Source organism: Quercus robur, chromosome 3 (assembly GCF_932294415.1).
Source record: "Quercus robur chromosome 3, dhQueRobu3.1, whole genome shotgun sequence".
In the NCBI taxonomy this organism is placed as follows: Eukaryota; Viridiplantae; Streptophyta; class Magnoliopsida; order Fagales; family Fagaceae; genus Quercus; species Quercus robur.
Genome location: NC_065536.1, coordinates 65962064 through 65989952, shown reverse-complemented (window position 1 = coordinate 65989952; position 27889 = coordinate 65962064). Strand labels below are relative to the sequence as shown.

At 31.6% G+C, this 27889-nt stretch overlaps 1 protein-coding gene across 4 annotated transcripts; it reads right to left on the bottom strand.

The window, feature by feature from the left end:
- Nucleotides 1-16989: 16989 nt before the first annotated feature.
- On the bottom strand, nucleotides 16990-26977 carry LOC126718964 (alpha-1,4 glucan phosphorylase L-2 isozyme, chloroplastic/amyloplastic-like). 4 transcript variants are annotated; one of them, XM_050421392.1, is made up of 16 exons: nucleotides 26536-26977; nucleotides 25170-25408; nucleotides 24964-25065; nucleotides 24327-24503; nucleotides 23862-24137; nucleotides 22774-23045; nucleotides 22307-22424; nucleotides 21766-22146; nucleotides 21188-21340; nucleotides 20471-20599; nucleotides 19971-20207; nucleotides 19049-19125; nucleotides 18554-18740; nucleotides 17927-18127; nucleotides 17236-17356; nucleotides 16990-17106 (listed from the first exon to the last, which is right to left on the bottom strand). In XM_050421392.1, exons 1-15 carry the CDS (start codon nucleotides 26753-26755, stop codon nucleotides 17240-17242), a joined length of 2886 nt encoding a protein of 961 aa, XP_050277349.1. In that variant the 5' UTR covers nucleotides 26756-26977; the 3' UTR covers nucleotides 16990-17106; nucleotides 17236-17239. The 4 variants fall into 4 exon arrangements, with proteins under 4 accessions (XP_050277349.1, XP_050277347.1, XP_050277350.1 ...); XM_050421390.1 differs by having other exon boundaries at nucleotides 16990-17356; XM_050421393.1 differs by having other exon boundaries at nucleotides 16990-17356; nucleotides 25170-25399; nucleotides 26536-26949.
- Nucleotides 26978-27889: the final 912 nt, after the last annotated feature.

Sequence of the window (27889 nt, the reverse complement as noted above, 5' to 3'; positions counted from 1 at the left end):
CCTTTCCTTATTCTTTCTTCAGTTTCTTTCATTTTTTCCTCTCTTTTCTGAACTAAGCATAATGGAGGAGAACAATGGATTTTGATGAGATGCATGAAAGTTCTTGATTCTTTATAGATAGTGGGATAAACAAGCAAAACCAAGTAGTATATTGGAAGTTCAGGATTAATATGTTCATGTAGTTTTAATTTGAATAATAGCTAAGGTCCAACTCATCAACAAATTAGACATGTTTAAGCTTAGTTCATTCTTTTATTGAACAAGTTCAAGTTTGTTAATAAGCTGCATCCGGTTAACGGGTATTTTTAAAGCATTTGTTACAGGGACAAACCCTGAATTTTATGCTAGCGGGGGCGAAATATAAAAGAAAAAGAAAAACTCAAAATAGGTATCTATATAGTATTAAAAATTTTTAAATACATAAAATCATTATTTCTAAATACATTAAGATGCAACCATTTACTAAAAAAGACAAAATAAAAAACAAAATAATGTTTTTTTAATACTAGGCTTGTTAGGATTTTTTTTTTTTGGTTGAAGTTAGAGCATTTACAGTGGTAGTGCTAAAAATTTTAGTTTTTAGTACCTGAAAAAACTACTTTATCTATTTTACCACCCTACTTTACAATACACCAAATATCAAATGTTCTATTCTTTTATCACTTCATTTAAAATAATATAAAAAACTTATTAAAATAAAAAAATGAAAAAAGAGGATTTGAGTTTTTTAATTGAAGAAAGAGATAATCTTAATAAAATATTATTTTATTTTTAATAACTTGTTACAGTCAATTGGTATTTATACCAGTTTACTATAGTTGCAAAAAAAAAAAATTTAGCTTTAACTTTTCCAATAACACATAATTTTTTGGTTCTTTGGGGGTAAAATAGTTTTTTTTTTTTTTTTTTTTGTGCTACCGTTGTGAATGTTTTTATTGTTTTTGTAATGTTTTTATTGTTTTTGTTAAGTTTTTGGATTGGATAGTTTTTATTTGAGTTAGGCTGATTGGAGAGAAGGGAGGCCTAAGGTTTTGGAAAGGGAATCCAATTACAAAAATGAAATATATAATAATTATAAGAAAAAATTTTGGACCCAAGGGGGCTCGGGCCCCCACCTAGGTTCGTGCCTAATTTGTTAATAGTCTATTTTAAGAAAATTTTGATACCACTTTTATGAAAAATATAAACATTTGTCAAAAAAATTAGTTGCTTTTTTCTTTTCTTATAAAAAATTTGTAAAATTATTTTCTAAATCAATAACCTTAGAACATCTGTTAACATTTATTTTATTAAAAAATAGTGTGAATATGAGTGGAACTTCTTGTGAAAATGCTATAGATGTTTGCTTAGTTATGTAAATTGAACAAAACCTATGACCATTGTCTAATAAAAAATTACCCACTAATAATTTATAATAATGATTTGACAAATTAATAATTATTAAAAGCATGGGACAGAGTATTATTTTTAAAACTTAATATTGAATTAACTTCTCAAATAAAATTATTATAAAAAAAAAACATATAGAGAATATTACTAATTTATAGACACTAAATTATTAGAGGGCCTATATGATTGGTCCCAAATCTATTTCACAAAGAATCTAGCTTATTTTATATTACTAAAATTCAATCCAAGCCCTTTAATCTTGACTGGACCAGTCGTTTGTAAACAGTCACCTACTAAATAGATATGCCCACAGAAAAGAGAGAAAAAGAACGTAAAAATCTGTATTAGAGTACACAAATTAATGGTTAATTACTGATCCGAAAAAGTACATGAGTAGTTGGAATAATGCTTTGTTATGTTCATATCAACGATACAAATTTGTGGGTAATGGGTTGATCTTTTCAATTAATTGATTTGTATTTGTGAATAATGAGTTGATCTTTTCAATTAATTGATTTGTAGGCTTTGGCCCACCTATGATGTGGATCACAAAATTCATTATATATAATAAAAAAAAATGATGTGGATAGCAAAACAAAATTATTGGATTCGTGTATTTGAACTTATTCAAAAAATGGGCATCTCTAAAATACATAGAAAGAAAACCACTTGATTTGACAAATTTAGTGATTAACTATGTTAATTTCAGAGATGGATCACTAATTACATTTACAATATCTTATATTAAAAAAAAAAAAATTACACTTACAATATCTCAGTTTCCTTGAAATAATTGGTATATCTAAACCACTTTTGGGTTGCTACCATTAATGTTGGTGTTTAACAAATTTAAGTACTTAATTATGTGTCACAAGTGACAGAACTAGCGCCATGCTTTTATATAAATTAAGGTCATAATTTTTTAACCTTTTTAACAACTTATTAAAGTAATAGATTAATGTAATTAGAATAGAATCACTTTCTCATTGGTCCACTATTAATTAACATCATTTTATTATACATCAATCACAACAGAGTATCTCAACAATCGTGAAAAATTCAGTATCCCTCTATTACTTTTTTTTTTGATAAATTAAGCTTTCTTAACAAATTCATTATCAAACAACTTATCAGTTCATATAAAAATTAGGTCACAAAAAAACCTATGAGCACTCATTTTACTATGAAGGTTGTCTTCTTCTTCTTCTTCTCCCTTTTTTGTTTTTGTTTTTGTTTTTCATTTCTACTTAACGAAAACAATGGTACAGGTCTTTTTCCACACGAGTGATGGCTTGCTCGTGACAATTAATTGTTAGGGGAGACATGTTGTTAAAAGCAAAAAAATTGCTGGGCCATGCTAATTTTGCTTGCAGAAAGCATGGAAGCCTTCTTGTACGTTAAGGTATCTGGTCCAACATATGTCCATGCATGTAGTGTTCAACGTGGAACTCTTATGTCCAATTATCCATATATAGGCCATAAAAAAAAAAAGAGAAAATATATATGTACCCACCGTGACTGATTACAACACTTGCTTGCATTAAATGCTTGCTTATAATTTAAGAAAGGTAAAAATTATAGTAAAATTATGGTGGTTTTTTTTTTGGGTTGGGATTGTGTCTAAGCACTGGACACATTAGAATGTAGACTCGTGTTTAGTTTTGGATATATATCTATATCCTGACATGTGTCATATCCTTACTTTTATACATTTTCACAGCACCTACCTGAATTAACATTAATAGTAAAATTTTAGTGGCAACCTAGTTGAAAAAATCAATTTCCTTGACCAATTTACAGATGATGTCCAGATTCCATAGCAACACATACACAAACATGAATCAATCAATCAAGTACCAGACTGAAAATGGTGGTTGATGATTTACTGCTTCAATTTAATGCCCTAAAAGATTGACATGAATGGACCATCAATTAGGGTACCACAGACGTGGTCCAATTCATTCTTGTTAGAGGTTGTGACTGTTGCTTGTTGATAGATGTGATAGAGTACTGTAGCGCGCGGTTTAGGAGGCGCGTCAATATTTTTCCTTTTATTGCAAGCAAAAACTAAGACATAAATTATCACAACAGTTAATGGAAAATCTTCACATCATATTGGGTTACAAGATCACCTCCATTACAAAATTTCTATAATTAGTGTAATGATATTAAACACAATTTGTCATGAATCTCTCTGTAAGAGCTTTTTGTCATTGTTTTAAGACTGCATATCAATCATCTCTTTCAAACCTTGTTAAAGTGAAAATTCTGACACTTAATACAACTTTTTTTAAGCAAGGTTTTTGGTGTAGTTATTTGATACTTCTATATTTTTTTTGCAGGTAATAATTAAATCTCAAAATTTTTATATATATATTTTTTATATATTTGATACTTTTATTGATTAGGGACAATGTAAGTATCCACATCTCTCTCCCTTATATTTATGAACAATTTATGAATCTAATGGGGGGCTTTAAAGCATTATGATTTACTTTCGCTAATAATTAACATACCATTTATGCTAACATAATCATTCTTGTCACAATATTGTTTGATGAATGAATTAAAATTATGATGAAATCAATTTAAGAGGTAATAATTGTCCTTTTTTTTTTAATTGTTGGTTTTCATTAGTTGGTGACGTAATGGGTGTCTATAGTAACCCAATATCCAATTGGCAAACAAGATTACAAATAAGTAGGCATCAATTAGCGCATACATAAAGAAATGCTTTCTTTTTTACCTCCCAAAAAAGAAGCATTTTATAAACAAACACAAAGAAATGCTGAGTGATCCGAATCTCTTTATTTAAAAGCTAACTTGATTCTTAAGCAACAATGTCATTTTCAACCGAACTTCATGAAGATTTCTTTAACATTAGACTAATAAAAGAAAACAGGATCACCTCTTCTATTTGTTTTTATATATAAAGAAGAAAAAGAAAAGAAATAATTTGCTGTGACGTGTTGCATCATACAAGTATTTAACGCACCGATTTGTAGAACAAGCTAGGGCCCTCTCAATATACAAATGACCAATGAGATACGTACAGTGTGAATACACGTGTGTTATTAGAAAGAGAGGACCCCAGATACCCAGTGCGTCATTTCACGAGATCTTATAGATATGAATCATGACAATGGTGGGGTAATGAGATCAAAGGGCTACAGTACTCACACATGCAAGTTGAGCAATCTTTTGAATCGTCCACTTCTGAGATATGAAGCTTGAATAGCCATCTTGTGTGAGTATAGCATTTATTGGATATTTGGATCACAAGGCCCTGCCAAACAAGTAAAAACATTGCTACATTTGAAGGAGGATCTTTCTGTACAAAAATGCATTTCCTTGGTAACCATCATGTTTTTTTTTTTTTTTTTTGAGAAGTAATTGTTGTGTACATGTGTGTGTACAAATTGGTGATAATTTAAGGAGAAAAAAGAAGAAAGAATTAAATACCCTTTTGATATGTTGCAAAAGAATAGGAGACTATGTTAATATATATCCACCTCTAATGATTTATGAAGCAAATTGATCAAAAAATTGTGTTTTGGGAGCGTTAGAAAAATGGTTAAGTAATTAAATTTATCATTTTTTATCAACTTAAACTTTTGTGACAAGTGATAGTTTATCATATTATTAGAGAATTTGATTTTGGGTAATTAAATTTACCCTTTTCTATAATACAGTTTATTATTAGTGTTGGTTTAGAATCATGTGAAAGTTACAAAAGTCATACCAAATTGCACACTGATCATCCTAAACAAAATGCATTTTTTTTGGGTAAACCTTAATGTTTTGAGAAGTAATTGTGGTGCAAGTACCATGTAGGTGTACAAAGTTGGTGATAATCTATGGAGAAAAAAAATTAAGTCCCTTAATTTCATCTGTTACTAAATAATATAAAAACAAATATGTTACATATTCACATACTTCACCTTACCTGTAAAATAGTTGGTGTCACACATTAATGATTAATTAGGTTTTGTAGACCAAGAAGGTTTTTGTTTTCTTGTGAAAGTTGCAAAAGTCATACCAAATTACACGGGTTTGAGTCCCAACATATATTATAAGCTTTGAAGTCAGAGTCTTGTGGATCAAAGTTGAAAAGAATTTGAAGCATGCAAGTTTGGTATCAAAAAAAAGATTATGGAAATTGTGGCATTTTATGATTATCTTAGTGTCAAATGGAATTTATTTTCATCTTGCTAAGCAAATGGAGCATTAAACAACAAGTTAATGAAGACTATTATATTTATAGCATCCAAAATTTAATCTTGATTAGTCAATTCGAATTGGTTGCGGCTTCATCCTCAGAATACAGTGTGGACCCTCATCATCCCTATATTTTGGCCAAAACTTCCATAATAAGGTCATTTATTACTTTTTAGAACTATTATTATATCTCATCCAAGTCATAATCATACATATATATTTTTTAATAGGAGCTAGTCATAATCATATTTTTATCAGTCATTTAATAATAGATAAGAAAGTCACGAGAGCCTTACCAATATATATTTAGACTGGATTTTGTGTTGCCTATTGGCTATGATGGAGCAAAGTTACCATCCCATTTTAGCCAAAGCTATATAGCAAGGTAGTGTTTAACTATCTGACAAAAAAAAAAAAAAAAAAATTTCAATAAATAAAAAAATTTTCAGAAATATTCTCTCAGAATATCCTCTTTGCCAAAAGAATAATGTAATTTTAATTTTGCATTTTGGTCTCGTATTGGACTATATAAATGCATTTGTTATGGACATTCACCTATGACTTTAGAGTTGGTGAAATTTTAATTTGTTTATTACGAAAGAAAACAGTTTAATTAGCCATATTATCTTATTTATGGTCCGAGGATTCAAGTCCTTCTCAATCTGAGCATTTGGCCACTAATTTATAAGGCTTTGACTGAAAAACAAACAACTCTTACCTTAATAGTTAATACTAATTAGTTCTTTGCTTACAAATTCAATTCGATTTGGTCATGTATGACAACCATTTTGATAGTAATACGAAGTTGTTGACAATGATACGGTGTTAATTGGCTGGGGCATGAGACAATGAGATCGTGGACTTTCTCTTGTGACAAACAATGTTTTTTAGTTGTTGTTACTTGTTAGAAATGTTGGCTTGGATTAATATTCAAAATGAGTATGTCAAATTGTCAATATATACTAGCTCGATCCAACCCATTACTAAGATTGTGTATCTCGATTTCTTGCCCTTTACCAAGAGTTTCCTCCTTTGGTTTCTTACTAATTGAAACAATAATTGTCTCCTTTGGTTGTCCAAAAATAGGGAATGATGACTTATTTTTGCACATCTTTTGAGTGGTATGAGAAAGAACATCACATACAGAAATCTCTACAAATAAGGGCATGTTCGATTGGTTATATTTTTTAATCTTTAGAATTTAAAATTCCCATGAGTTTAAACCTCTGGCTAATTGAATTCAAAAAAAAAAAAAAAAATCTTAGTGTTCAATAGGTCCTGAGAAATTAGTTTTAAAAATCTTGATTTTTTTTTTCTTTTTTACAACAAATAAATATAAATTTATCAAGGTTTAAACAGACCCATGTGGTTAGTATTGTAGGTGAGATCTAATAAGGAAAGTTAAGTACTTTTATGGACGTAGAATATATAAATTTCTAACTCTTAGTTGAGATTTTAGAATTTATAAATATAAATTATGGGAATTGAGATTTCCAAACTTTGATAATATTAATCAACCGAACACCCATAAATTTAGTAATTCTTGAAAATTTTAAATTTTTACCTTAATTTCCAGCAAATCGAACACAACTATGTGAATTAAGTTGTGAATTCAAGATCGTACAAGTGTGTCAGTGAGGCGACAGGTGAACAAATTAGCATATGTATTAGCTCAATATGTCAATGATGTTGCTAATTTTGTAACTAGGATAAAGGAAAATCTTAACATGATAGAGTCTCATTGGCTCAAGATGTATTGAATTTCTCTTTTTCTTAATGAAAGTTATATATTTCTTAAAAAAGAAGAAGACAAAACTGTGGATACGTATTTTCTATTATGTTCTTGCAATAAAAAATACCACCCATGTGAGTATTTCATGAGAGGAATTACGTGACATGTTAAACATTTACAAAAGATCTTTTTGTTTGTGGGTTTGATTCAAATAGATGAAGGTACCGAAGGGGTAAAAAAAAAATTGTGTTTTATATTCTTCATTATGTATTCGAACAATTACAATTACAATAATTGATATTTGGACAGTGAATTGGCTCAAATGTTTTCCAACTGTAATTTGTGGAGGTCATTCAATATTGGCGAGTACAAAAGACAAAGTCAAATACACCGCCATGACACAAGAAGATGACCTACTTACTAGACCATGATAATCAATTAGTTCTATTATTCCCAAGTGACTGTGAAAGATTTTTTAGGAGTAAATTAATCATCTTGTGCAATGTTACAGGTTATATTAAAATGAAAAGGTAAGTAAAAGATTCTAAATGACAAGTTTGAAAACAACCATGACACCCAAGCTGATAAGGACTTGGATTTGTTTCTGTAAAGTCTCTGCATATAAATTTACCTTTTCTAAACAGGCAAAACAGTGAAAAAGATTTTGGGAGGTATTTTTATTTTTATATTGAGTCCCACAATTTTTCTCAAATAAATAACATTCTAGAGGTCTTAGAAGTTAGAACCAGCGAACATGGATAAACCTAGCCAACTAGGAGAATTTGATACCTACCAGCTGTAGGCTGATGTAATGGAAAACTTGGATGAAAGCACCAAAAAATATTCATATAAATATGTTTTTTTTATTAAGTTATAAAAAAAGCTTTCATTCACATTGGAAAGAAGAACATACATGATTCTTGGAAGGTTCTTCCAAACTGGAAAAAAGAATTTTACTTCTTATTTTTTATTTTGGTTACTGTTTCCTTCATTTCAAATTGAAGACTTGTAAGTTGTAAAAGTCAAGTGTTTTTACTCAGTCGAAGTTGTTACAAGGTTGAAAGTGCTGATTTAGAAGTAGAGATCTTCAGTTCAAGACCTAAAATTTGCCTCTGCCAGCTTGCGTGAAAGTCCTATTTCCTTGGCCAAACACAAAGAGTCGTAACCATGGTTGTCATGATTTTACAATCACACCTTATTAAAATGTTTAGGATCACACTAGAATCATAAGATCGTATGAGATCCTACCGATTCTACCGATCCTACCAAAACATCAGTTTTTGGTTTTTTATTTTTTTATTTTATGGGATAAATTTTTGGTTTTGATAAAACTTTAAGGGGTTTTTTTTTTTTTTTTTTTTTTTTTTTTTTTTTTTTAATGTTGTGATGGTATGCCTTTTTATTTTATTATATATATATATATATATAGAATTATATTAACCTAAACAGATGTTTTCTAGTTTCTAGTTCACTTGTAATCAAAATAAAGGAACACTTTATCATTTCTAAATGAAAAATTTATATTGGTTTTGCTACATTTTAAGCTATAATGTTGTTAAATTTGTTTGATCAATATACTAATTTGTGTTCTAATATTACTAAAATGTTTTTCTTATATATAATTTTATTAGTATGCTTGTATTGAATATTGATTGATTGATTTTTTTGAGCATGCTCTATAATAGTTGCTGAGCGGTATAACTTGAATAGTTGAGTGTGAAGTTGTATCTTGGTATTTTTTGTATCTCTAGTATATAAATATACAATGTCTACATAGATGATGAACTGGATGATGATGATTAGGACAATGGTTATAAGAGTCCTAGAATGAGAATAATTAAATGTTCATTTCATCTTAATATTGATCTTGCTTTTGGATTTCATATTTTAGTTAGCTAGTTTCCATTTGATAACTTATTTTGGATTTTAAACTTGAAACTTAGAAAATATTTCCATATGTGTTGATAAATATTTTGGTATTTGGTTGCTAATTAAACATTTATTGAACCTTTTAGATATATTGGGTTAAAACTTAAATATATTTGTTTCGTTAGTATAGACATAGCGATGTATGATATGCAAATTGCATTATATGATGCAAATCTTTTTTATTTTTTTTAATTTTTTTAAATTTTAAATTTTATTTATTTTTATGGATAAAATCACAATTTACATGATTATTCAACATACAAAGTCATTATTAATGTGTTTTTTTCTTTAAATATAAAGATATGTAGGATCTTACGATCTACGATTATATCCTACGCTTCACAATCCCACCTACCTCCCACGATCTTATATAGGATCCCGATTTTGACAACTTTGCATGATAGTATGATACACCTCATAACTCTCAATCTTAATGTATGTTACACAAAAATTTATCTACATCAGGCTATATAACTCATACACTCTTGAAATTTAATTGAATCTTGTTTATGCCAAAAAGAAATATATTAGTGAATTGTATCTTATTAAGTTAAATAGTTGTTACAAAATATTTATATTTTGTCAACACCATTATGATTTATTTTTCCATTATCATATGATTTTTTTTTATAGAGTTTCAACTTATAGCATCTGTTTCCAATGATAGCTTTTTTATCATTGAACCAAAATATCAATTGGTTTTGGGTATAGGCGGAGATTGGACCCTAGATTTCTTATTCAACTATCAAAGATTTTATCAATTGAGTTAACTGGAACCCACGTTATTATCACGTGACTTAATTTCTCATATCTGACTTACAAGTATTTTAACTCCAAAGATAAGAGTCTTATAACTCTTGAAATGTATACATAGAATGTGAAAGAAACTTATTGGGTAAAACATATAGAGAGTGCGTTTTTCATGTATATAATATTGTGGGTAAAACCGTAGTGGTGTTTGTTTGGAGGAGCTTTTGCTTTATGCTATAAACCTTTATAATACAGGCCCATATAACCAATAACATGTACGGGTTGGATTGTTAATTGTATTTAGTGGATGCGCATTAGTGAATTCATTGCACTGGTGGGAATGTACGTTAAGATTTCTCTTACAGAGAACGAGATATATTGTACCTCATCAAAATTTAGGTAGGTGATATATATTACAAAATTTATATTATCTATTATAAAATTTTTATATTATTTTGAATTATTAAATCTAAATATAAAAAATCTACGATATGTAAAAAAATCGAAACATTTTACTTTTAGTTGAACTCATAAGATGTTTCCGAGACTTCAAAATTTTACACATCATTATTCTAATATGAATTTTTCAATTGAGTTTAATTAAATTCTATTATATATTTAATTCATTAGAATTTTGACATCTCATATTTTCTTTAAATTGAAAATTATATAGTTTCATATGCAAACACAATCAAAATAAATATGCGTGAATAATTATCATAATTATTAAATTTCATATTCAAACAAAAAAATACAAAAAAAAAAAAAATATTAAACCTTTTCGTACATTGTATAGATTACCGACTAGTTATCTATTATTTTCAAAACTCTAAAAGCCAAAGATAACGTGTGCCTTTTTTGTCCAAAGATGATGGAAAACAAATATAGTAGCACTTTTTCTTGTATTTATTGTCTTCTAGTAATTTTCCAACAATTTTAACAAAGAAATGGATGCACGAAAATACCACATTTCTGTTTATATAGTCTATACACGTTATAGCTGTGCTGTGTGTGTCAATAGCATCGAGTCTGGACCAAATGGACCGCTTTATAAGTTACAATAAGTCTCCCTAATGGCAGGCATGCATGCATGCATGCATGTGGTCCACATACATTCCCCATAAATTGTTTTAGGTCAAGTTGTTTAAATCAAATTATGGGTAAGTCTCATTCAGTATCTTTATGTAAAAGTAAAAATATATAAAGCACCTTTCTTTAGCCAGAGAGATTTTGCTGTCCTTGTACTCTTTGGGAGGCATACCCAACTAACTTTGCGTACTTTCTTACTAGCTATTTGACTTGGTCATGTATTTTCAATATTTACAACTATAATGACACTATATATCTTTTGTTTTTTGTATAGGCAAATCATAATACATGTTCAAATTAAGCTAGTAACAAGCTTCAAGATATATCTGCCTTTTGGCAAGAAACCAATCCATGAAAAAGCTGCATTAATATGGGACACTTGCAATACAAAGCATAACAAAATCATACACATCTCATAAATATATTTATCATCTCTCTCACGATGCGTACATGAGTTATAACGGTGTAAATTCCACATGTTGTGAGAGAGAGTATACATTCGTCGTTGGATGCACAAATACATTCTCTAGTCTAAGTTAGCAGTGCTTAATTAACATTTCAAGGTTTATAGTATAAAATATTTACATGACCTAGCTGGGTATATATGTAGATTATTTTCACCACAGAAACTTACCTTATAACCAGAATTCAAATCATTTTTGTATAATTAAGTAGACCCAATTGCCTTCATCAGTTTCCTAAATATATGGTTTTCTCTGGGCTTTCATAAAATGATAGACACTTAATTAAATCATCTATGATGATAATTAATAATAAGACTATGATGATTAAGAGATCAACGGTTGAGAAGATCTAACCGACACCGACTAAACAGTTAAGGATATACGATGAAGGAAAAAAAAAGTGGGGCCATGAATTGAGGGTTATGATAGAGTAAGCAGAAGCATTGAACCTTGATGAAAGCATGACAGTAGGGGCAGCATCATTAATAATATTTTTCTGTTATTAGAGCAAAATGTCATCATTACAGATAGTGGGGGCAAAGCCATGATTCTTGAACAACCATTTTGTGTTCCCTTTGGGAAGCCCTTAATGAAAGTGACATTTATGTAAAACCATTTGCACCCAGATTTTTCTGCACCAGGTTTTGTTTTGGTAGAATCTCAACTGCTCTCACTAAATGTGAGTGATGGAGGGGACAATCTAATAGATATGCATATGCCTTTTTTTTTTTTCTCCAAAAATTACTGTGGGTTTTACCCATCCACTTTTGGGTTTGGAATAGAATTTACATGTGTGTGTACGTGTGTGTGACGATAAGTATACATAAAGTATATTATCATCTCAGTTTGTAAACTTTTTATGCTAAAACTTTCTCTCATTCGTTTAGGTTTAGGTTTAAATTACACTAGTATAAGTCTTTATATTTTACATGTTTGACCATTAAATTACATTATCTTCTTATCCTCTACATGTTTACAAAATATTATGATGATCCAAGATCAATGACCATTCCATCATAAAATATTTACATTTCATTTTTTTATGACTTTAATCAATGAACATTTCATCATAAAATGTTTATATTTCATTTAAAAAAAAATTAAAATTAGATGCAAAACAATGAGTTTGTGGATTAAATAGTGAATAAAATCTTATTGACATCAAATTTAGTGTGAATATTAAGAATAATAAAAACATGTAATCCAATAATAAGATTTTTTAAATATTAATTTGATACAAAGTTGTAGACTAATGTAAAGTTGCAAAGAGTTAAACATGGTACAACTCTCTCTCTCATGTGAAAGTTGTGCTGCTTTTTTAGAGAAAGAAAAGTTACAGGCTTTCCAGCTTATTGGCATTAACAAAATAGGAATTGTTTGATATGGGGTTCGCGCCTTTTATGTAAATAGCTGTTGTGATTAAACAGCTCAATCCCATCATAAGCTCGCACCGTCGCACGTGTATGTAATGAGAAATATTTGTTCTCTTTAGAGAAAACTCCAATAAGAAAAGGATAGTTTGACCTTATATAAATAATTCATGACGTCCTAATACTTTAATTTCAAAGGTTTTTTTTCCCCATAAGAAATGAACAAATAAAGGATGCTACTTAATCTATTTATGGAGATGGTATCTCATACAATTGCAAAAATATAATGTTCTTCTTGGAAAATTCTCTTGCGCTCTCTCTATATATATATGACTATGGGACTTGCATGTGAAAAAGATATTACATGATATAAAGATTGTGAAAAATAATTTTTGCTATTTACGAATAGATTATGGTTAGGGTGCATTAATATTTTTGAAAGGACACATTTATGATCAAACACCCCAAACCTACAATTACGTATATTCGTAAAAAAGAAAACAAGTTAGAATTATCTTGTATAGATATGATTCGAACTTATGACCTTACTAAAGTTCATAGGCACCGCCACACTTCTCTCCCCATTCTCAAAATAATAATAATAATAATAATTATTATTATTAGGTGGGGAACAGGCCCAATAGGGACCAAAAATGCACATTAATGGTCTAGTGTTAGGTAATGTAGAGGCAAGGCAGTGTGTTCTTGTGCATGAAGTGGATTGATCACTCATTTCATTATCAAACTTTGTTCTTGTTTTTTACTTTTGCATCATGATTGTAGTGGGAATGGACCAACATTTGGGCCATCCCTATGAACTACAGGATATAGATGAGAGAGATTAGAGAGAGAGAGAACATGAAATGATAAAAGTATTACTACTAAATTAGCATTAATCCTATGTGATTCATAATATTTTTTTTCTATACCAATTTGGTAATTTTGTGTATTTTGTTTTAAGTGTAAGTTGCTTGACCTAACAAAAATAATAAATAATAAAAAGTTAGTATAAAGTAAATAGAGATTGCCAAGCCACTTGAATTTTGTGTTCTTAATTAAATATACTAAAATGCTAAATAATTTGCATATTTAAAAGAACCTTTTTAGTATGGATTGTAAATTAAATGTGTATATACTATATAGGGATTGATTTAAAAGTATCAACTAACTGAGTTGTAGTATTTGTTCTGTGCTTTTTTTAACTAAACACAATAGAATTTTGATACAATAAATTTAATATTTTTTTTAAAAAAAGATAATCGATTCATTTAATAGTTATTAAGTACAGTCATTCTAAGGACAAACCTAAAAGAATATTAATGAGATTAATCAATGAGTCGCTAATAAGTAATATTATTATTTCAGCAAAAAAAAGGTACTAAATTATTATCATACTAACTGTCCTATTTAGATACGAATTAAAACGCGCACACAAAACTTATGTGAAGTAACTAGTAAGTTCAAGTCTTTGCATTATCACGTTTCATACAATGAACAATTTAAAGGTTAGCTTTGGCCTTTGGGTACTCAAATATTAAAGAAATAAGCAAACTTTTAAATCAAGTCTAATCTAACTTTTTATCTGATTGAAAGTGGTGTTGGTTGCTCGATCTGCTGAACTATAGGGATCTAGAGACTCTAGGTGATAGGTGAGTTATTCATGTCAATGTGACACTGAGAAAGATAAGCTTTGAAAGCTACTTTCTTTTGTGAAAGGAATCATATTCCAAGGCATTTTACAATGTATAATTTCCCAAGAATGTTAGGCCAGTTTCAATCCACTTTAAATGGCAAACACATATTTCCAGGGTTCCTAAAGAATTTTAAATGGGGATCCATGGAATCACTTTCGCAAAACAAAGCATATAATTAAAAAAGAAAATGCCTTTCTTCAAAATAAGAAAAAGGTTTTAATAATATTAATAGCTAGCTCAAGCAAATGAAAACTCTAGACAAAGATAGGTTCATCTGGGGTAACAACTTTGCCAAGTTATGTTAAGTTTTAAATAGGAGTCTAATCTTTATTGGTAAAAGTTCATTTTAACAAGGAGATTGATGTTAACTGCGCTGCTACCAAGTGAAAAAGGGGTTGGATCAATTACCTTTAATTACGTCAATTGGAGATGACCCTACTAATTAGATTCAAATCAATGTTCTTGGGGTTTAGTTAAAGAAAAAAGGGACTCCTTTGAAAGTGTAGGGCGTGGAAGTTAATAGTGGTTGATAACTAAACACTTTCTTTGCTTTGAGAAAGAGAGAGAGAGATTCACCTTATTGCCTAAATGTTTGGATGACTATAGGTCACTATATGCGAATATTGGGTTTTGATGTAATCATGAATGCTTGGATGGAAGATGTGTCGGAATTTTTTAGCTTTAGTGCTTGTTTAGAATAACTTATTTGTATTGATTTACTTTGCTTCAAAAATAAGTTGGAAAAAAGTACATTTGTACCTTTTAAAGAGTGAGACTTTGAAAATTATACATTTTCTATTATAGTGGGACTTGATTGAGATGTGGTCATTTCTATTAGTGTGCTCATTTGGTATAACTTATTTTTATTGATTTTCTTTACTTAAAAAAAAAACTTGGACAAAAGTACAATTGTATCTTTAAAAAGTGAGACTTTGAAAAGCTATACATTATCTTTATAGTGGGAAAACAGAGAGACTAATAAATGGAATACTTGATTGAGATGTGGTCATTTCTATTTAGTGCTCATTTGGTATAACTTCTTTTTATTGATTTATTTTGCTTCAAAAATAAATTGGATAGAAGTACAATTATACCTTCAAAAAAGTGAGATTTTAAAAAATTTTACAATCTCTCTTAGGGTGAAAAAGAACAGTGATGTAAGTGAAACAAAATCTTCCAAATTTCCATAAAATTGATCTCTTTCATAAAAAAAATTCATATTAGAGTGATATGTGGTCATTTTTGGATACATGTTGTACCCGTGTGACATGTAATACTCGAGTGCACTGGACAGCCAAAAATTCTTCATACCAAATTGGTTGCACTATGGACCTTCAATCAAAGTGGTTCATCCACCCTTACTTTTTAAAGATCTATTCATACTGGACAGGCTAAGCCCAGTGCTTGAATTTCATATAATACTTCATTAGTCGTCGTTCTGGACACTCAATCAAGGTGGTTCATCCACCATCACTTTTTAAAGATCATTGAATACTGGACAGGCTAAGTCCAATGCTTGAATTTCAAATGAAACTTCATTAGTCATATCTCAACTACTCCTACATGAAATTAGAGAGTAGGCGCGCAAGCCGTGTGAAGTCAGCTTCAGAATTTGACATTGTAGACAAATTCCTTCTAGCAGGTAAAACATTGATGATCACCTGAATTATCACCTTCAACAAGAGCCAAACTTTTAAGGTGAGAAAATGGTCATGGGCTGCTTTTGCTTGCATCTTGTCAGTGGGCTGTATAAAGTTTTTAAGCCTGGTCTTTAGCATGAAAGCCCATTTGGTCATGCTTGATATGGAGAAGCCTATTAAGAGCATCTCCAGTAGATTAGCCAAATTTTTGTTGTGTTTGGACAATGAACAGTGATATTTAGCTTTTACCTACCTACTTTTTCAAATACACTTTCCAACAGATTCTCTATTCTTTTCTCTATCTTATTTAAATATTATTTCTTCATTTATTCTTTATTCATTCTTTATTCTTTTTTTAACAACTACACATCTTCAAACATTTTTTTATTATTCAATACCTAATTATTGTAATAGAAAAAAATATTTGAAAAATGAATAGTAAAAGCTATAGTGTTCTCTATTTATAGAGAAGCACTGTAGCAAAGCTAATCTAAAAAATGGAGATGGAGAATCTGTTAGAGTGTGAATGAAGTGTGAACAGTGGTGTTTTTGCTCCAAAAAATAGATATAGAGCATCTATTGGAGATGCTCTAAGATGATTGTGCTTTTTTTTTTTTTTTTTTACAACTCCATGATTTGGCTTTTTATTAATCCATTTATAAATATTATTTTAGTAAACTTTCTTATACATCACAAGGATTAAGATCTAGTAGATATGCATAAACCCTTTTACTTTTCCAATAAGTCTAGAAACCAAACAATTTTTCAATTTTTAATGGAACATCAAGATTTCAAGTTCCTAGCTGACTTAGCAACAAAATGGAAGCTGGCCTGGCCCCCCCAAAAAAAAACTGTATTAGTGGGTGACTTACAAGAATACTTAATTTCACCATTGAAAAAGAAGAAAAGAGATGCAGAATTTATGTGGAAAACTTTTGTTTCACATGGAGTACAATTTACCAATTTATGGCAATACAACAGGTTCGATGCCCCATATGTCTCTCGCATATTCATGAATTGTTCGGTCACTGCTAAACTTGAATGAACCAGCTGTGTTCAAGATTGACATCTTTGTCCATCTCTGTCTCAATAAGACAACCATTAGGTAAAGCTAAGAATAGAACTTTGGCATTAGTAATGCCCTCATAATTAGTACCATACACATAAGCATTTATGTGAGGCTTAAACCTAAACTTAGTTACCAAAATTTTTTGTAGAAGGTGTATGCAATTAAAAGTATATGCATGTAAGGGGGCCATGTAGTATGCATAAATTGTGTTAGCAACATAGCAAGAACCTTTATGCAAGGAAACTTGCGTATGATTATGCCACTCCTGGAATATAAGGCCTAGAAATTGCTATTCAGCTCCTAGTTATCAGTTGGTACATCAGGTACATGAATTATTCAGGTTCAGGAAGGAAATTTGAGCCCAGAGTTGTAGAAAAACCTCACACAAACTTGACTACCTAAGCTAACTGGGATCTTTAAGACCTATATCATGATTGTCTATAACCCTGATAGCCCACATAACTTTCAATCTATATGTATCTGAGCATGTAGATTACAGGTTCAAGACAAAACTACATGATAGGCAAACAAGGGTGTGTGTGCATGCCTGTTGGTGTGTATGAGGTAGCAAACATTACTCACTTTTTGGTCACGATATGCCTCATCAACCTTCTCTTGGCACTCTATGTAACTAGGGAAGTCCTTGCCCACAAGGAAATAATCAGCACGGCCATAACCTTCATTTCCCTCTAGTGATCCCATAAGTTCTTCATAGTTGTAGGGACCAAAAACGCCTCTTCTGACAAAAGCTTTGACTTCTTCAAAGCGAGGATCCGGCACAAACTGTGTATAAGATCAAATAGATCAAATAAATTGGAATGGAAAAATGCTAAACATACTACCAATTTAACTAAAAAAATCTTACAAAGTAACATGACAATAAATGTGATTGGTAACATATCAAAAACATAATATTAAAAATTTGTTAATTTTTATTTTTTGTTTCAAGTCTAAAAGTTGACGCATAAGTTTGTAAGGCACATATAGTAATATTTATAGTATCTCTAGCATTAATCAACTGGGAATATATTTGATACAAATTTTCTTCTGTATTATTGAACACAACCAATAAAAAAATCAATCCACTTCTGGATTTCAGTTGTTTATAATGTGTGATGCTTTCCTTCATTATGTATTTGAATAGACATGCCACAACATTAGAAGTCAAATCCAGGCTTATCAGAAGTCTCTACTGGTTTGTAAGCTTACCTTTCCCTCAGACCTTTCTTTCCTTAGTCCAGCAATTTCATGAGCTTGTGCACCAAAGAGGAAGAAATTATCCTCTCCAACCTCTTGCCTTATTTCAACATTTGCCCCATCTAAGGTTCCAATTTGGATACAGCCATTCATTGCAAACTTCATATTGCTGGTTCCACTGGCCTCCATTCCAGCAGTGCTAACCAAATTGAGATTGAGAGAGAGAGAGCAAGGACCAGTCAGCAACAAAGATTAAAGTTAAAAATGCATTTTACAACACAACATACTGCAGGATTTGGCATCAGGCCATAAACACTCATTTCAAATACTTCTAATTCATTTCATGTCAAATTCACCTACCACATTAAAAGCATATATATTTGGCTAACTTTGAAGTTCTAACACTTCAGTTGCATTCATTTTGTCCCCTTTTTTCCATATTTTTCTCCATTGAGGGATGAGTGGAAGAACTCCAAGAAATAAAATTCACAAATCCTACCAAAGTACCTGATATGCTGGGACAATTCACTGCCAGGAATAAGCACTTCTGCAACACTGACATTATAATCAGGAACAAAGACGACCTGAAAAAAAAAAAATATATATATATATATATATATATATATATAAGATCATGCTTACAGATGATTATCAACTTCCAGCTAGCAATTAAGTTGTATTATCATTTTATTATTTTGTCTAAGAAAAAGAAGTCAAGATGATAATATTGACCCAACAAATAGCTACTTTCTGGTGGCCCCTATCTAATTTAGAAAACAAGTCAAGATGCTATGCTATGTCAAAATGCTTCAGTTCCAAAGTAGAGAACCCAGAATAAGAAGATAAAGTTACAATCAGCTGATCAGATTACTCCTTTACATGTAAACTAGATAGCGTAAAAATAATTCAGGAGACGAATATTGGACCAAAAAACTGTTAATCACAGAGACATTTTCACATCATAGTCGATGATGCCAATAATGTGTCTAGAAAAAGAAACAGTATAACATTGAGGTTTAGGTTCATGAAAATTTATGGTAGCAAGGTGCTTTACAGAAAATAACTAGTACTTCTTTTCTTGTTTCCTTTTTTCATTTTCATTTCAATACTTTTTCTCCAATCAATATTGTTTTACTCAGTTATTTCCCAGATAATGTCAAAAGATTCATTTATTTGTTATACTTTCAGAGTTCAGGATTTTGAACAGAAAATAAATGATAAACTTAAAAAGTTTTAGCCTAGTCAATTAAATTTAATGTTGCTCAGTAGAGGTAGTTCAAACATAAAAAAGGAATATCAAACTAATATTGTTACCTTATTCTCTTAAGTTCTTCATATTGCTGATAATGCTGTAATGATTCCATTCAGATATTTAAAATATGAGTAAAGTGCATGAAGTATCTTGGATAATCAATCAGTGAAGCCATACCTTCAAAAGATCACCTATCTCTGGATCATGATTTACTGTAGCTCCTACATCTGTGATAAATTTCACAATTCTCTTGGCTTGGACATATGTAGCAAATGCCTTTCCTCCAAATATACATACCCGAGGAACAAACTTTATTTTTCTTTCCTCAAGACTCATTTCTTTCATTTTTTTATAGCGATAAACGATTCCCATGATGTTCAATAACTGCCTCTTGTATTCATGGATACGCTTCACCTGAAAAAACACGGTTAGATCTACTGTTTTCTAGGCTAAAATACAGCAGAAGAATCTGTAGATGCCACCATGATTATTTCATATTATAGTATGAGTTGTATGAACAAAACTAAGCTTAACGCTATTTCCCTACTCAAAGGTAATCTCCAAAATTTTGATAATTCCTTATTTCTCAGTTTCTTTACTTGGCATGATGTCATATTCAGTTGAAACAGAAAAAGGCCTAAAAGAACAAAGAAAAGAGTTCAGAATCAGGGAATAACCTGTACATCAAACATTGCATCAGGGTCAACAAAATAGCCAGTTTTTTCTTTGAGGAAGGAGGCAACCTTGATCTTGTTTCTTCTTTTTGCTTCCTTCCATTCAGATTGGAGTTCTTCATTATCAGCAAACTGCAGATAACTGACACAAAACCTGTTAAAATATGACATGCACACAGCTGATATAAAAGTCATAGATAGTGAGGAAATCACCATAGAAAACATGCGCATAAAATATAGTGAGAGTGACCCTCAAACTCAACAATGACCAGATAAGTTTTGGCTGTTTTGAAGCTTTTTATGGTAATTATATGACTATCATTGGCTAATGCATGTGGTTAAACTTGAATGCATCATACCATTCCATTCAACAACCTTTCTTATTTACTACACTCAAACTAATTATTCTAGACACTCAGGTAATGAGCTATAGCTCAGCTAGCACTTCCTTCTCCCATAATAACGGGGATGGAGGGTAAGGTCGTGAGTTCATGTCCCATTGGGTGCACGTGTAACTTACCAATAAAAAGGAATTTGAGATTAAGGTGATATCAGACATGAATCACAGTGTTCATGACGTGAACTACAAGCATTAAATACACATTGGAAAAAGAAAATACATTCTGTTTTTGGAAGTTTCAGGTTTGATATAATGAAATGAACAACTATAACTGACCAATCTAGACATTTGATGGACTATAGGATTGGATATGAGATTACCTTTCGAAGTGTCACCAATTTCTCAGTGTCCACAACCCAATCTTCAGTTCCAATCCACTTGGTTATAATTTTACTTAGATCTGGATTGCAAAAACGAATCCATCTTCTTGGTGTCACCCCATTTGTTTTATTTTGAAATTTCTCAGGCCATAACTGCCAAAAAAAGGTAATGCATTAGCAGAGAAAGAAAGTTACTATCTATTGGAATGTTCATGTATGAGTGGTGTGGTTAGTAAAGTAGTGAAGTCTCACATAGGATAAAAATGACAAGAGTGAGTAGTGTTTTTTTTTATACATCAATAGCTAGGAGTGCGGGGATTTGAACCTTGGATGTTTCGTTGGAAATATTAGGAGGTGCTAACTAGTTGAGCTACAAGGCTCTTGGAACAAAAGTGAGTTGTTAATATAATATAATTGGGTCTAAACACATTAACTTAAGCTTTTGGATTAAGTAGTGTCCCTTTATGTTATAATTGAGTCTCCCCAAGGTGTTATATCCCATTACATTAAATTTAGAATGGTCCTACAACAATAACAGTGATGAAAGGAAAATATACTTAGATCATTGACATAGTTACCTTATAGAATTCATTAAAAACTTCACTTTTGACTATTTCACTATGAATCTCAGCAACCCCATTCACTGCATACCCACCTGCAACACAAAGATTAGCCATGCGGACCACCTTTGGCAGTTTTGGAGCTTCATCAACTGTCACCTCTTTTTTGTTCTCAGTATCCAGTCCAGATTCATCTTCTTCAGCAGTAGGCTTATTTTCTTCAACAGAAGATTCAATTTCCTCAGCAGGATCAACAGCAGAATTTTCTTCTGATTTAAAAAGCAATTCTGCAACGGAGTCAGGCAACTCCACATTATCCAAAATTCTCATTTGTTTCAATTTTTGTTTCAACATGTCAAGATCCTCCGTGTCGTACTCAGCAATTATGGTATGAATCAGCTGGTTAACCCGTTGAATACATAGCATTAGAGTGAAAACTAAAAAGGACTATTTCAGAGAGGAAAATTGTGCATGTATGCATGGATCCAATGGTAAGGACAGAGCATGATTACTAATTAAAGTTTGAAGCTAAACATCACCAAATTATCACTATTTTTACCTCCTCATCAATCCTTCTTATGATCTCAACATGTCGAGGAAGCAATTCCTGCATAAGCTCTAGACTCCATTTCTCCAGTGCCTCAGGCAAAACTGTGTGGTTTGTGTATGCAACAGTTCTAGCAAAAAGGTCACAGAACCACGAAAAGAAATATCAGGTACTGCAACTTAGAGGTAATAAAAGTTACCTAATAGCAAGGAAACTACCTTCTGTTGAGCATCAAAGTGATGCATATAAATGTTTCATTATGATAGAGCTGTGACATTGTGTGGACCATGTTAAATGTGTTATGTGTGTGTGTTTAGTTAACAAATGCATGTACTGTATGCATACATATGCATGCCAGAACGCCCAGCACCACACATGAACACAATGGCTCATGGAATCCAAAAGAAACCAAAGAAGTGTAACATACAACTGTGTGATCAATCACCACAAACATGTTTAAATATTGTTAAAGGAATTACCTTCGAGTAATATCCCAGGCTTCCTTCCAGCTCAAACCCTTTACATCCATTAATATTCTTATCAACTCTGGGATGCAGAGCGTTGGGTGAGTATCATTCATCTGCACTGCTACCTTTTCAGGAAAATTCTCCCATTTCACAGGCTCTCCTGATCTCCTTTCAAAATGTGCAATAATATCTTGTAGAGAAGCAGAGCAAAGAGTATATTGTTGCTTCAATCGAAGAGTCTTTCCCTCCAACGATTCATCCCCAGGGTACAATATGTAGCAGATCTGATCAAAATATAACATCAAAATGACCATAATTAATTAGTGTTATACAGACCACTTATGTCAGTTTTCAAAATGAAGGAACATAAGCAACAATAGTTTATGAAGAGTAGGAGCAGATGATTGCTTGTAGTCCTACTCACATCTCTATGTTAAAGTACAGTGGTGAAGAAATCAAGGATGAAAGATATAAATAGATGATTTCTCAGAGAAAGAGATGGGTTCCAGAAGTACGAAGTTAGATATAATCAATAGTCTTTAGAAGAAGTCTGACAAAGAGAGAGGGGGATGGGGAGAGAAAGAAAGGTAGGTGTTGGATGTAGTAGCTTAAGGCAGGGACAGTGAAGCAATGGAATGTTTTATATTGGAGATATGCAATGGCTAGGGGATTGCTATTATCTCCTGGAGGAAAGAAAATTAAGTTTTGTGATGTTCTTGAACAGCCAAGTGTTCAGATAGTATAATTTACTGTCTTTTTGGTGCTGTATTTATGTTTGCTTGGGTCTCTTAAGGGCTTAATTTGCAGTTTATTTCTTGTGTGTTTAAATGTAACTCTTTCATTAGCTATGATTAAAATCTATTCATCTGCCATGAAAAATGTTTCAAGTGTGTTTTGAAGCAGCAGCACAGATGTTGGAGAAGGTGCAGAAAAATTCTGTGCACTTTCTTATTTCTATGGTCTGCACCTTGGTTTTGTTGTTGGGTGAATCAGCAGCATACAGAATTTATAAAAAATGTCTTGAAAGTTCTTTAAAAAATGCAAATATGTTTATAAGAAAAGGAATCATAAAAATTGAAAGAATTATCATGAACTCTAACCTTTTCAGCATTCTTCATAGCTGCATATGCTTTGGCATGATCTCCAGCATTAAAAGCTCTTAAATCAAATTCTTCTGGTGCAAGTTTTGTGGACCACAGTCGAAGGTTTATGGTGGTTTTAGTTTTGTATCCTGGTATGGGGACATCATAGGCAAGAGCCACTACATTTTCCCCCCCAACCCATTGTTTACTTCCATCCGCCCCTGAAGTAACTTCACCATAGAATTTCACAGGATAGGATACATCATTTCTTACAATTTCCCAAGGATTGCCCATCTGCTAGGATATGCTTTAATCAACCAACAGGTAAACAAAGTGACCATATAACCTCAAACATTTCATCACCCTTAAGTAGATATGGAAAGCAAAGCTTCTACTAAGTATTAAGTATTCTAAACCATGATGAATAACTCACATAAAAAAGGTTGTTACTTAAAACTTATACTGAACACAAATACATCATACCTCAAGCCAACTTTCAGCAACTTCCTCCTGCCCGTCTTTGGTAATGTGCTGTTTGAATAAGCCATACTTGTATCTAAGTCCATATCCCCATGCAGGGTAATTTAATGTTGCCAGTGAGTCCAGAAAGCAGGAAGCAAGCCGCCCTAATCCTCCATTCCCAAGTGCAGCATCTGGTTCCTGTCAATAATCAACTGACAGAATTTGGGCACTCAAAAAGCAGCTAGTCCATGTTAGATTAATTTAGCCAAGGGAATGCACATTTTAGATATGTTTGTGTGTTTGAAAACCACCACTTTCAAATTTCTATTAGAAGGTCAATTTTGGAGGTTTCTAAGTCGCATATCTAGTCAGTTGTTTTAGGTAATATTTGAGGTTCAATTAGCTCAGAAAAACTTTTTATTATGACAGTAAGTCAGTAATTTCATCTCTGGTTGAAATTGGACAAATTGTAACCTCTTTAGCTTCTAATGGATCAACTGAAACTATATATAGTAAACTTTGTTTTTCCCTTTTCCAAAATTACCATCATGTCAGTATCAAACAACCAAATGTCATGAAACTACGATGAATTTTCAGATACTCAATTAGAAGCAGTCCACGAGAGGAGGTTAATTAGAGGATTATTGAACTATCTTACCTGCCTAGCAACATCCTCTAGATCATGCCCTAGCTTTCTCAAAGCCTCTGCATAAGCCCCTGAAAGCTCTAAATTTCCAATTGCATTTAGCAATGCCCTACCCTTAAACAATTGAAAAAATAATATTTTAAAAAAATCCACTAACCAGTAGTATGCAAACAAGAATTAATTTCAATGGCTGGTACAAACAGAAAGCTGGGACAAACCTGTAGATACTCCATAGAAAGATAATATGCCTGCTTTACATTCATCAGTTCATAGTAATCATAAGTAGCATTCCAATTTATGATAAGGGTATCGCGAACACTTTCTGCAGTAGCAAAGTATGCCTTAGGGAGCTCAAATTGCTCTGTAGAAAACGATGGAGTGAACTCTGCGTGGTATTTAATACTTGATGCTATAGATGCTGAATCTGGAATAAAGGTGCCTAGATCACCTGCAATACCTAAAGCAAAATACCAAATGTGTTAAAATTTAGGAGTGCATCAATAAGTGAGTGCATTAGGCATGCTTGTCCAAAACAGAAAGGAACAAAATGTTATGCACACATATGTAATCGGCCAACTCATAACAATCACAATGCAGTATGACTCAAGCATGAACATGGGGATAGGCAGTGTTTTCAAATAAAAGAATTACACAATAATTACAATAAAGCAGACTACAAGATTTCAAAAATTAGTTAAAAGGAAGCCTTGCCACATGTGCATGCAATAGATATGATTAGATTCAGCTTATTACTGCTTGTAATTTGACCAGATAGGAGAATAGCAAGACTTTCAAGAGCACTGAAAGCACGCCAGCACTATATCTAAGATAATTATCCAATCAGTAGGCATCTCAAGTTGGGGATTTTTTTTTTCTCTATTGTAAGAGAAACCTTGCCACTAGTTTCATCAATTTCTCCTGATTACAAAGGATAGAGCCTAGGTTATAAAGTAAGATAATTTGATCATATTCAACCATACCATTATACCTCCAAATATTTCACAATACAAAAGTTTGAAGTATACATCAAAAAATAAAGATCAATATGTGAATGAACTCCAAAATTGGAACTCCAACTATGACACAAAACATGAAAAATTTGAAACTTCAGCCTAGACTCCTTTGAAATGGGAAAAACTTGGGTATAGCTGCTTGGGTACTATACCTTAGGTTCTTCAATTAAATTTAATCATGTTGCTTAATTAATCAATGTGGCATATCTAAATGAACTCCAAATTCCCACTACTCCTAAACACAATGCCAAAAATGGAACTCCAACTATGACACTAAACATGAAAAAGTAAAAAATTTAGCCTAGACTAATTTGAAAATAGGCAAAACTTAGCAATAGCTTCTTAGGTACTGTACAGTGGATTTTCCAATTAATTAATCAATGCAAATCTTTTTTGTAAAGACAATTAAACTCAACCATCTGGATTTTTGGTCAATGCAATCACATGATTGAATTTAATTAAGAACCCATGATACAGCACCTAATACATGTAAAAAAGTTGTACCCTTTAAATGTATACATATAAGGATTTCAAAAGACACTGTTAGCTAAAAGATATTCAAGAAAAGAACCTCCTTCTTGTTTAACAGAGTCCTTTAGCTTTTGCTTTGGATTGCTGGCAACATTCTTGACAGAAAATTTTCTTCTTGAATAACTGGAACGTGGGGTTCTGATCAAGAACATCTCCGGATTATGGGTTATGCGGTCGAACCCCATGAAGCCTAAGATAAATTTGGAATGTGAAATGGACATTGATTGAGCACTAGTTGCTGAGAATGGTAGAGTTGCCATTGTTCTCTCTCTCAGAGCAAAAGTGCGAGTGATGAGAGAATGAGTTCAGTGAAAGATAATGTGCTCTTATCTACCTACTCTCTCGCTATTTCATGGCTTGATCAACTCTTCAACTTCGTGGAATCATGTTAAACACACGAGCAAAGTGTTTGGTTTAGTTTTTTACCTGTTTGTGTGGGACTAGAGTTCTAGTTGAACCTTGTGATTGAAATGGACAAATAGCGGGTAGATATTTTTCTCTAATATGGACAAGTTTATTGTCACCAAGATGCCATTTGTTTTCACCCTCCACCTTCCATGCTGGTGACTTTTTAGGAGTGAAATCAAGGTGGTTCATGGACCACAAATCCACCATGATCTTGCTTGAATAAGACGTCTTTTTTGTGGAAAAAAAAAAAACAGGGGGCTCACGTGTGTAATCATCACCCTCACGTTCCATGATACACTGTCACTTGGGCTTTTTGGTATGTCTATAAGTACCACCATCGCACAATACAACATGCCATGAGTTTTGCATATTAGGGAGTGAATAAGAAGTATCTAATATGTATAAAGTTATGATGAAAACAAGCGATTATATGCTACTTCTTTTCTTTTCTTTTCTTTTTTAATAAAAACTTCTTTTCTTTAAATACAAACAAGCAATATAGTTTATTTTGTCTAAAAAATAAGTTTGACAAAAATATAGATTCAACACGATTTTTAAAATGTTGGAATTGGGGATTAGGAACAAGCATATTCACATGACAATAAGTAAAAACATTCACATAAGATAATAATATTTAATATGTTTTGGCTAATTCCAAACCTATATCCAAGAGCATCACTAACTAGAAATCCAATTTCAAAGATATGGATTACAATCACCTCAAACCAAACTAACACATTAAAATCGAAGCTAAGAGCCAAACTCACATTAGAATCGAAGCTAAGAGAAAGTTTGCACCTTGACCACGGTAGGCAATATGATGCAGCATTTTATGGTTGGTTTTGGTCAATTAAGGACCTTTAGGTGTGGTCATGCAATCAAATAGGATTTTCTTACGGTCCTACTAAGAAATTATACCACCCTCGTTATGGACCACATTATTACTTGTTTACCATTCTATTAAAAAACTCTTCCTATATAAAATT

Coding starts and splice junctions, on each gene's coding strand:
- LOC126718964 (XM_050421390.1), bottom strand. CDS start 26,755: ATGGCAACTCTACCATTCTCAGCAACTAGTGCTCAATCAATGTCCATT. Junction 19,126..19,970: donor AGATAGGTGATCTTTTGAAG/GTATGGCTTCAC, acceptor TTTTTTTTTCAG/GTCGTCTTTGTTCCTGATTA. Junction 18,128..18,553: donor AAGAAAGGTCTGAGGGAAAG/GTAAGCTTACAA, acceptor TCTTATACACAG/TTTGTGCCGGATCCTCGCTT.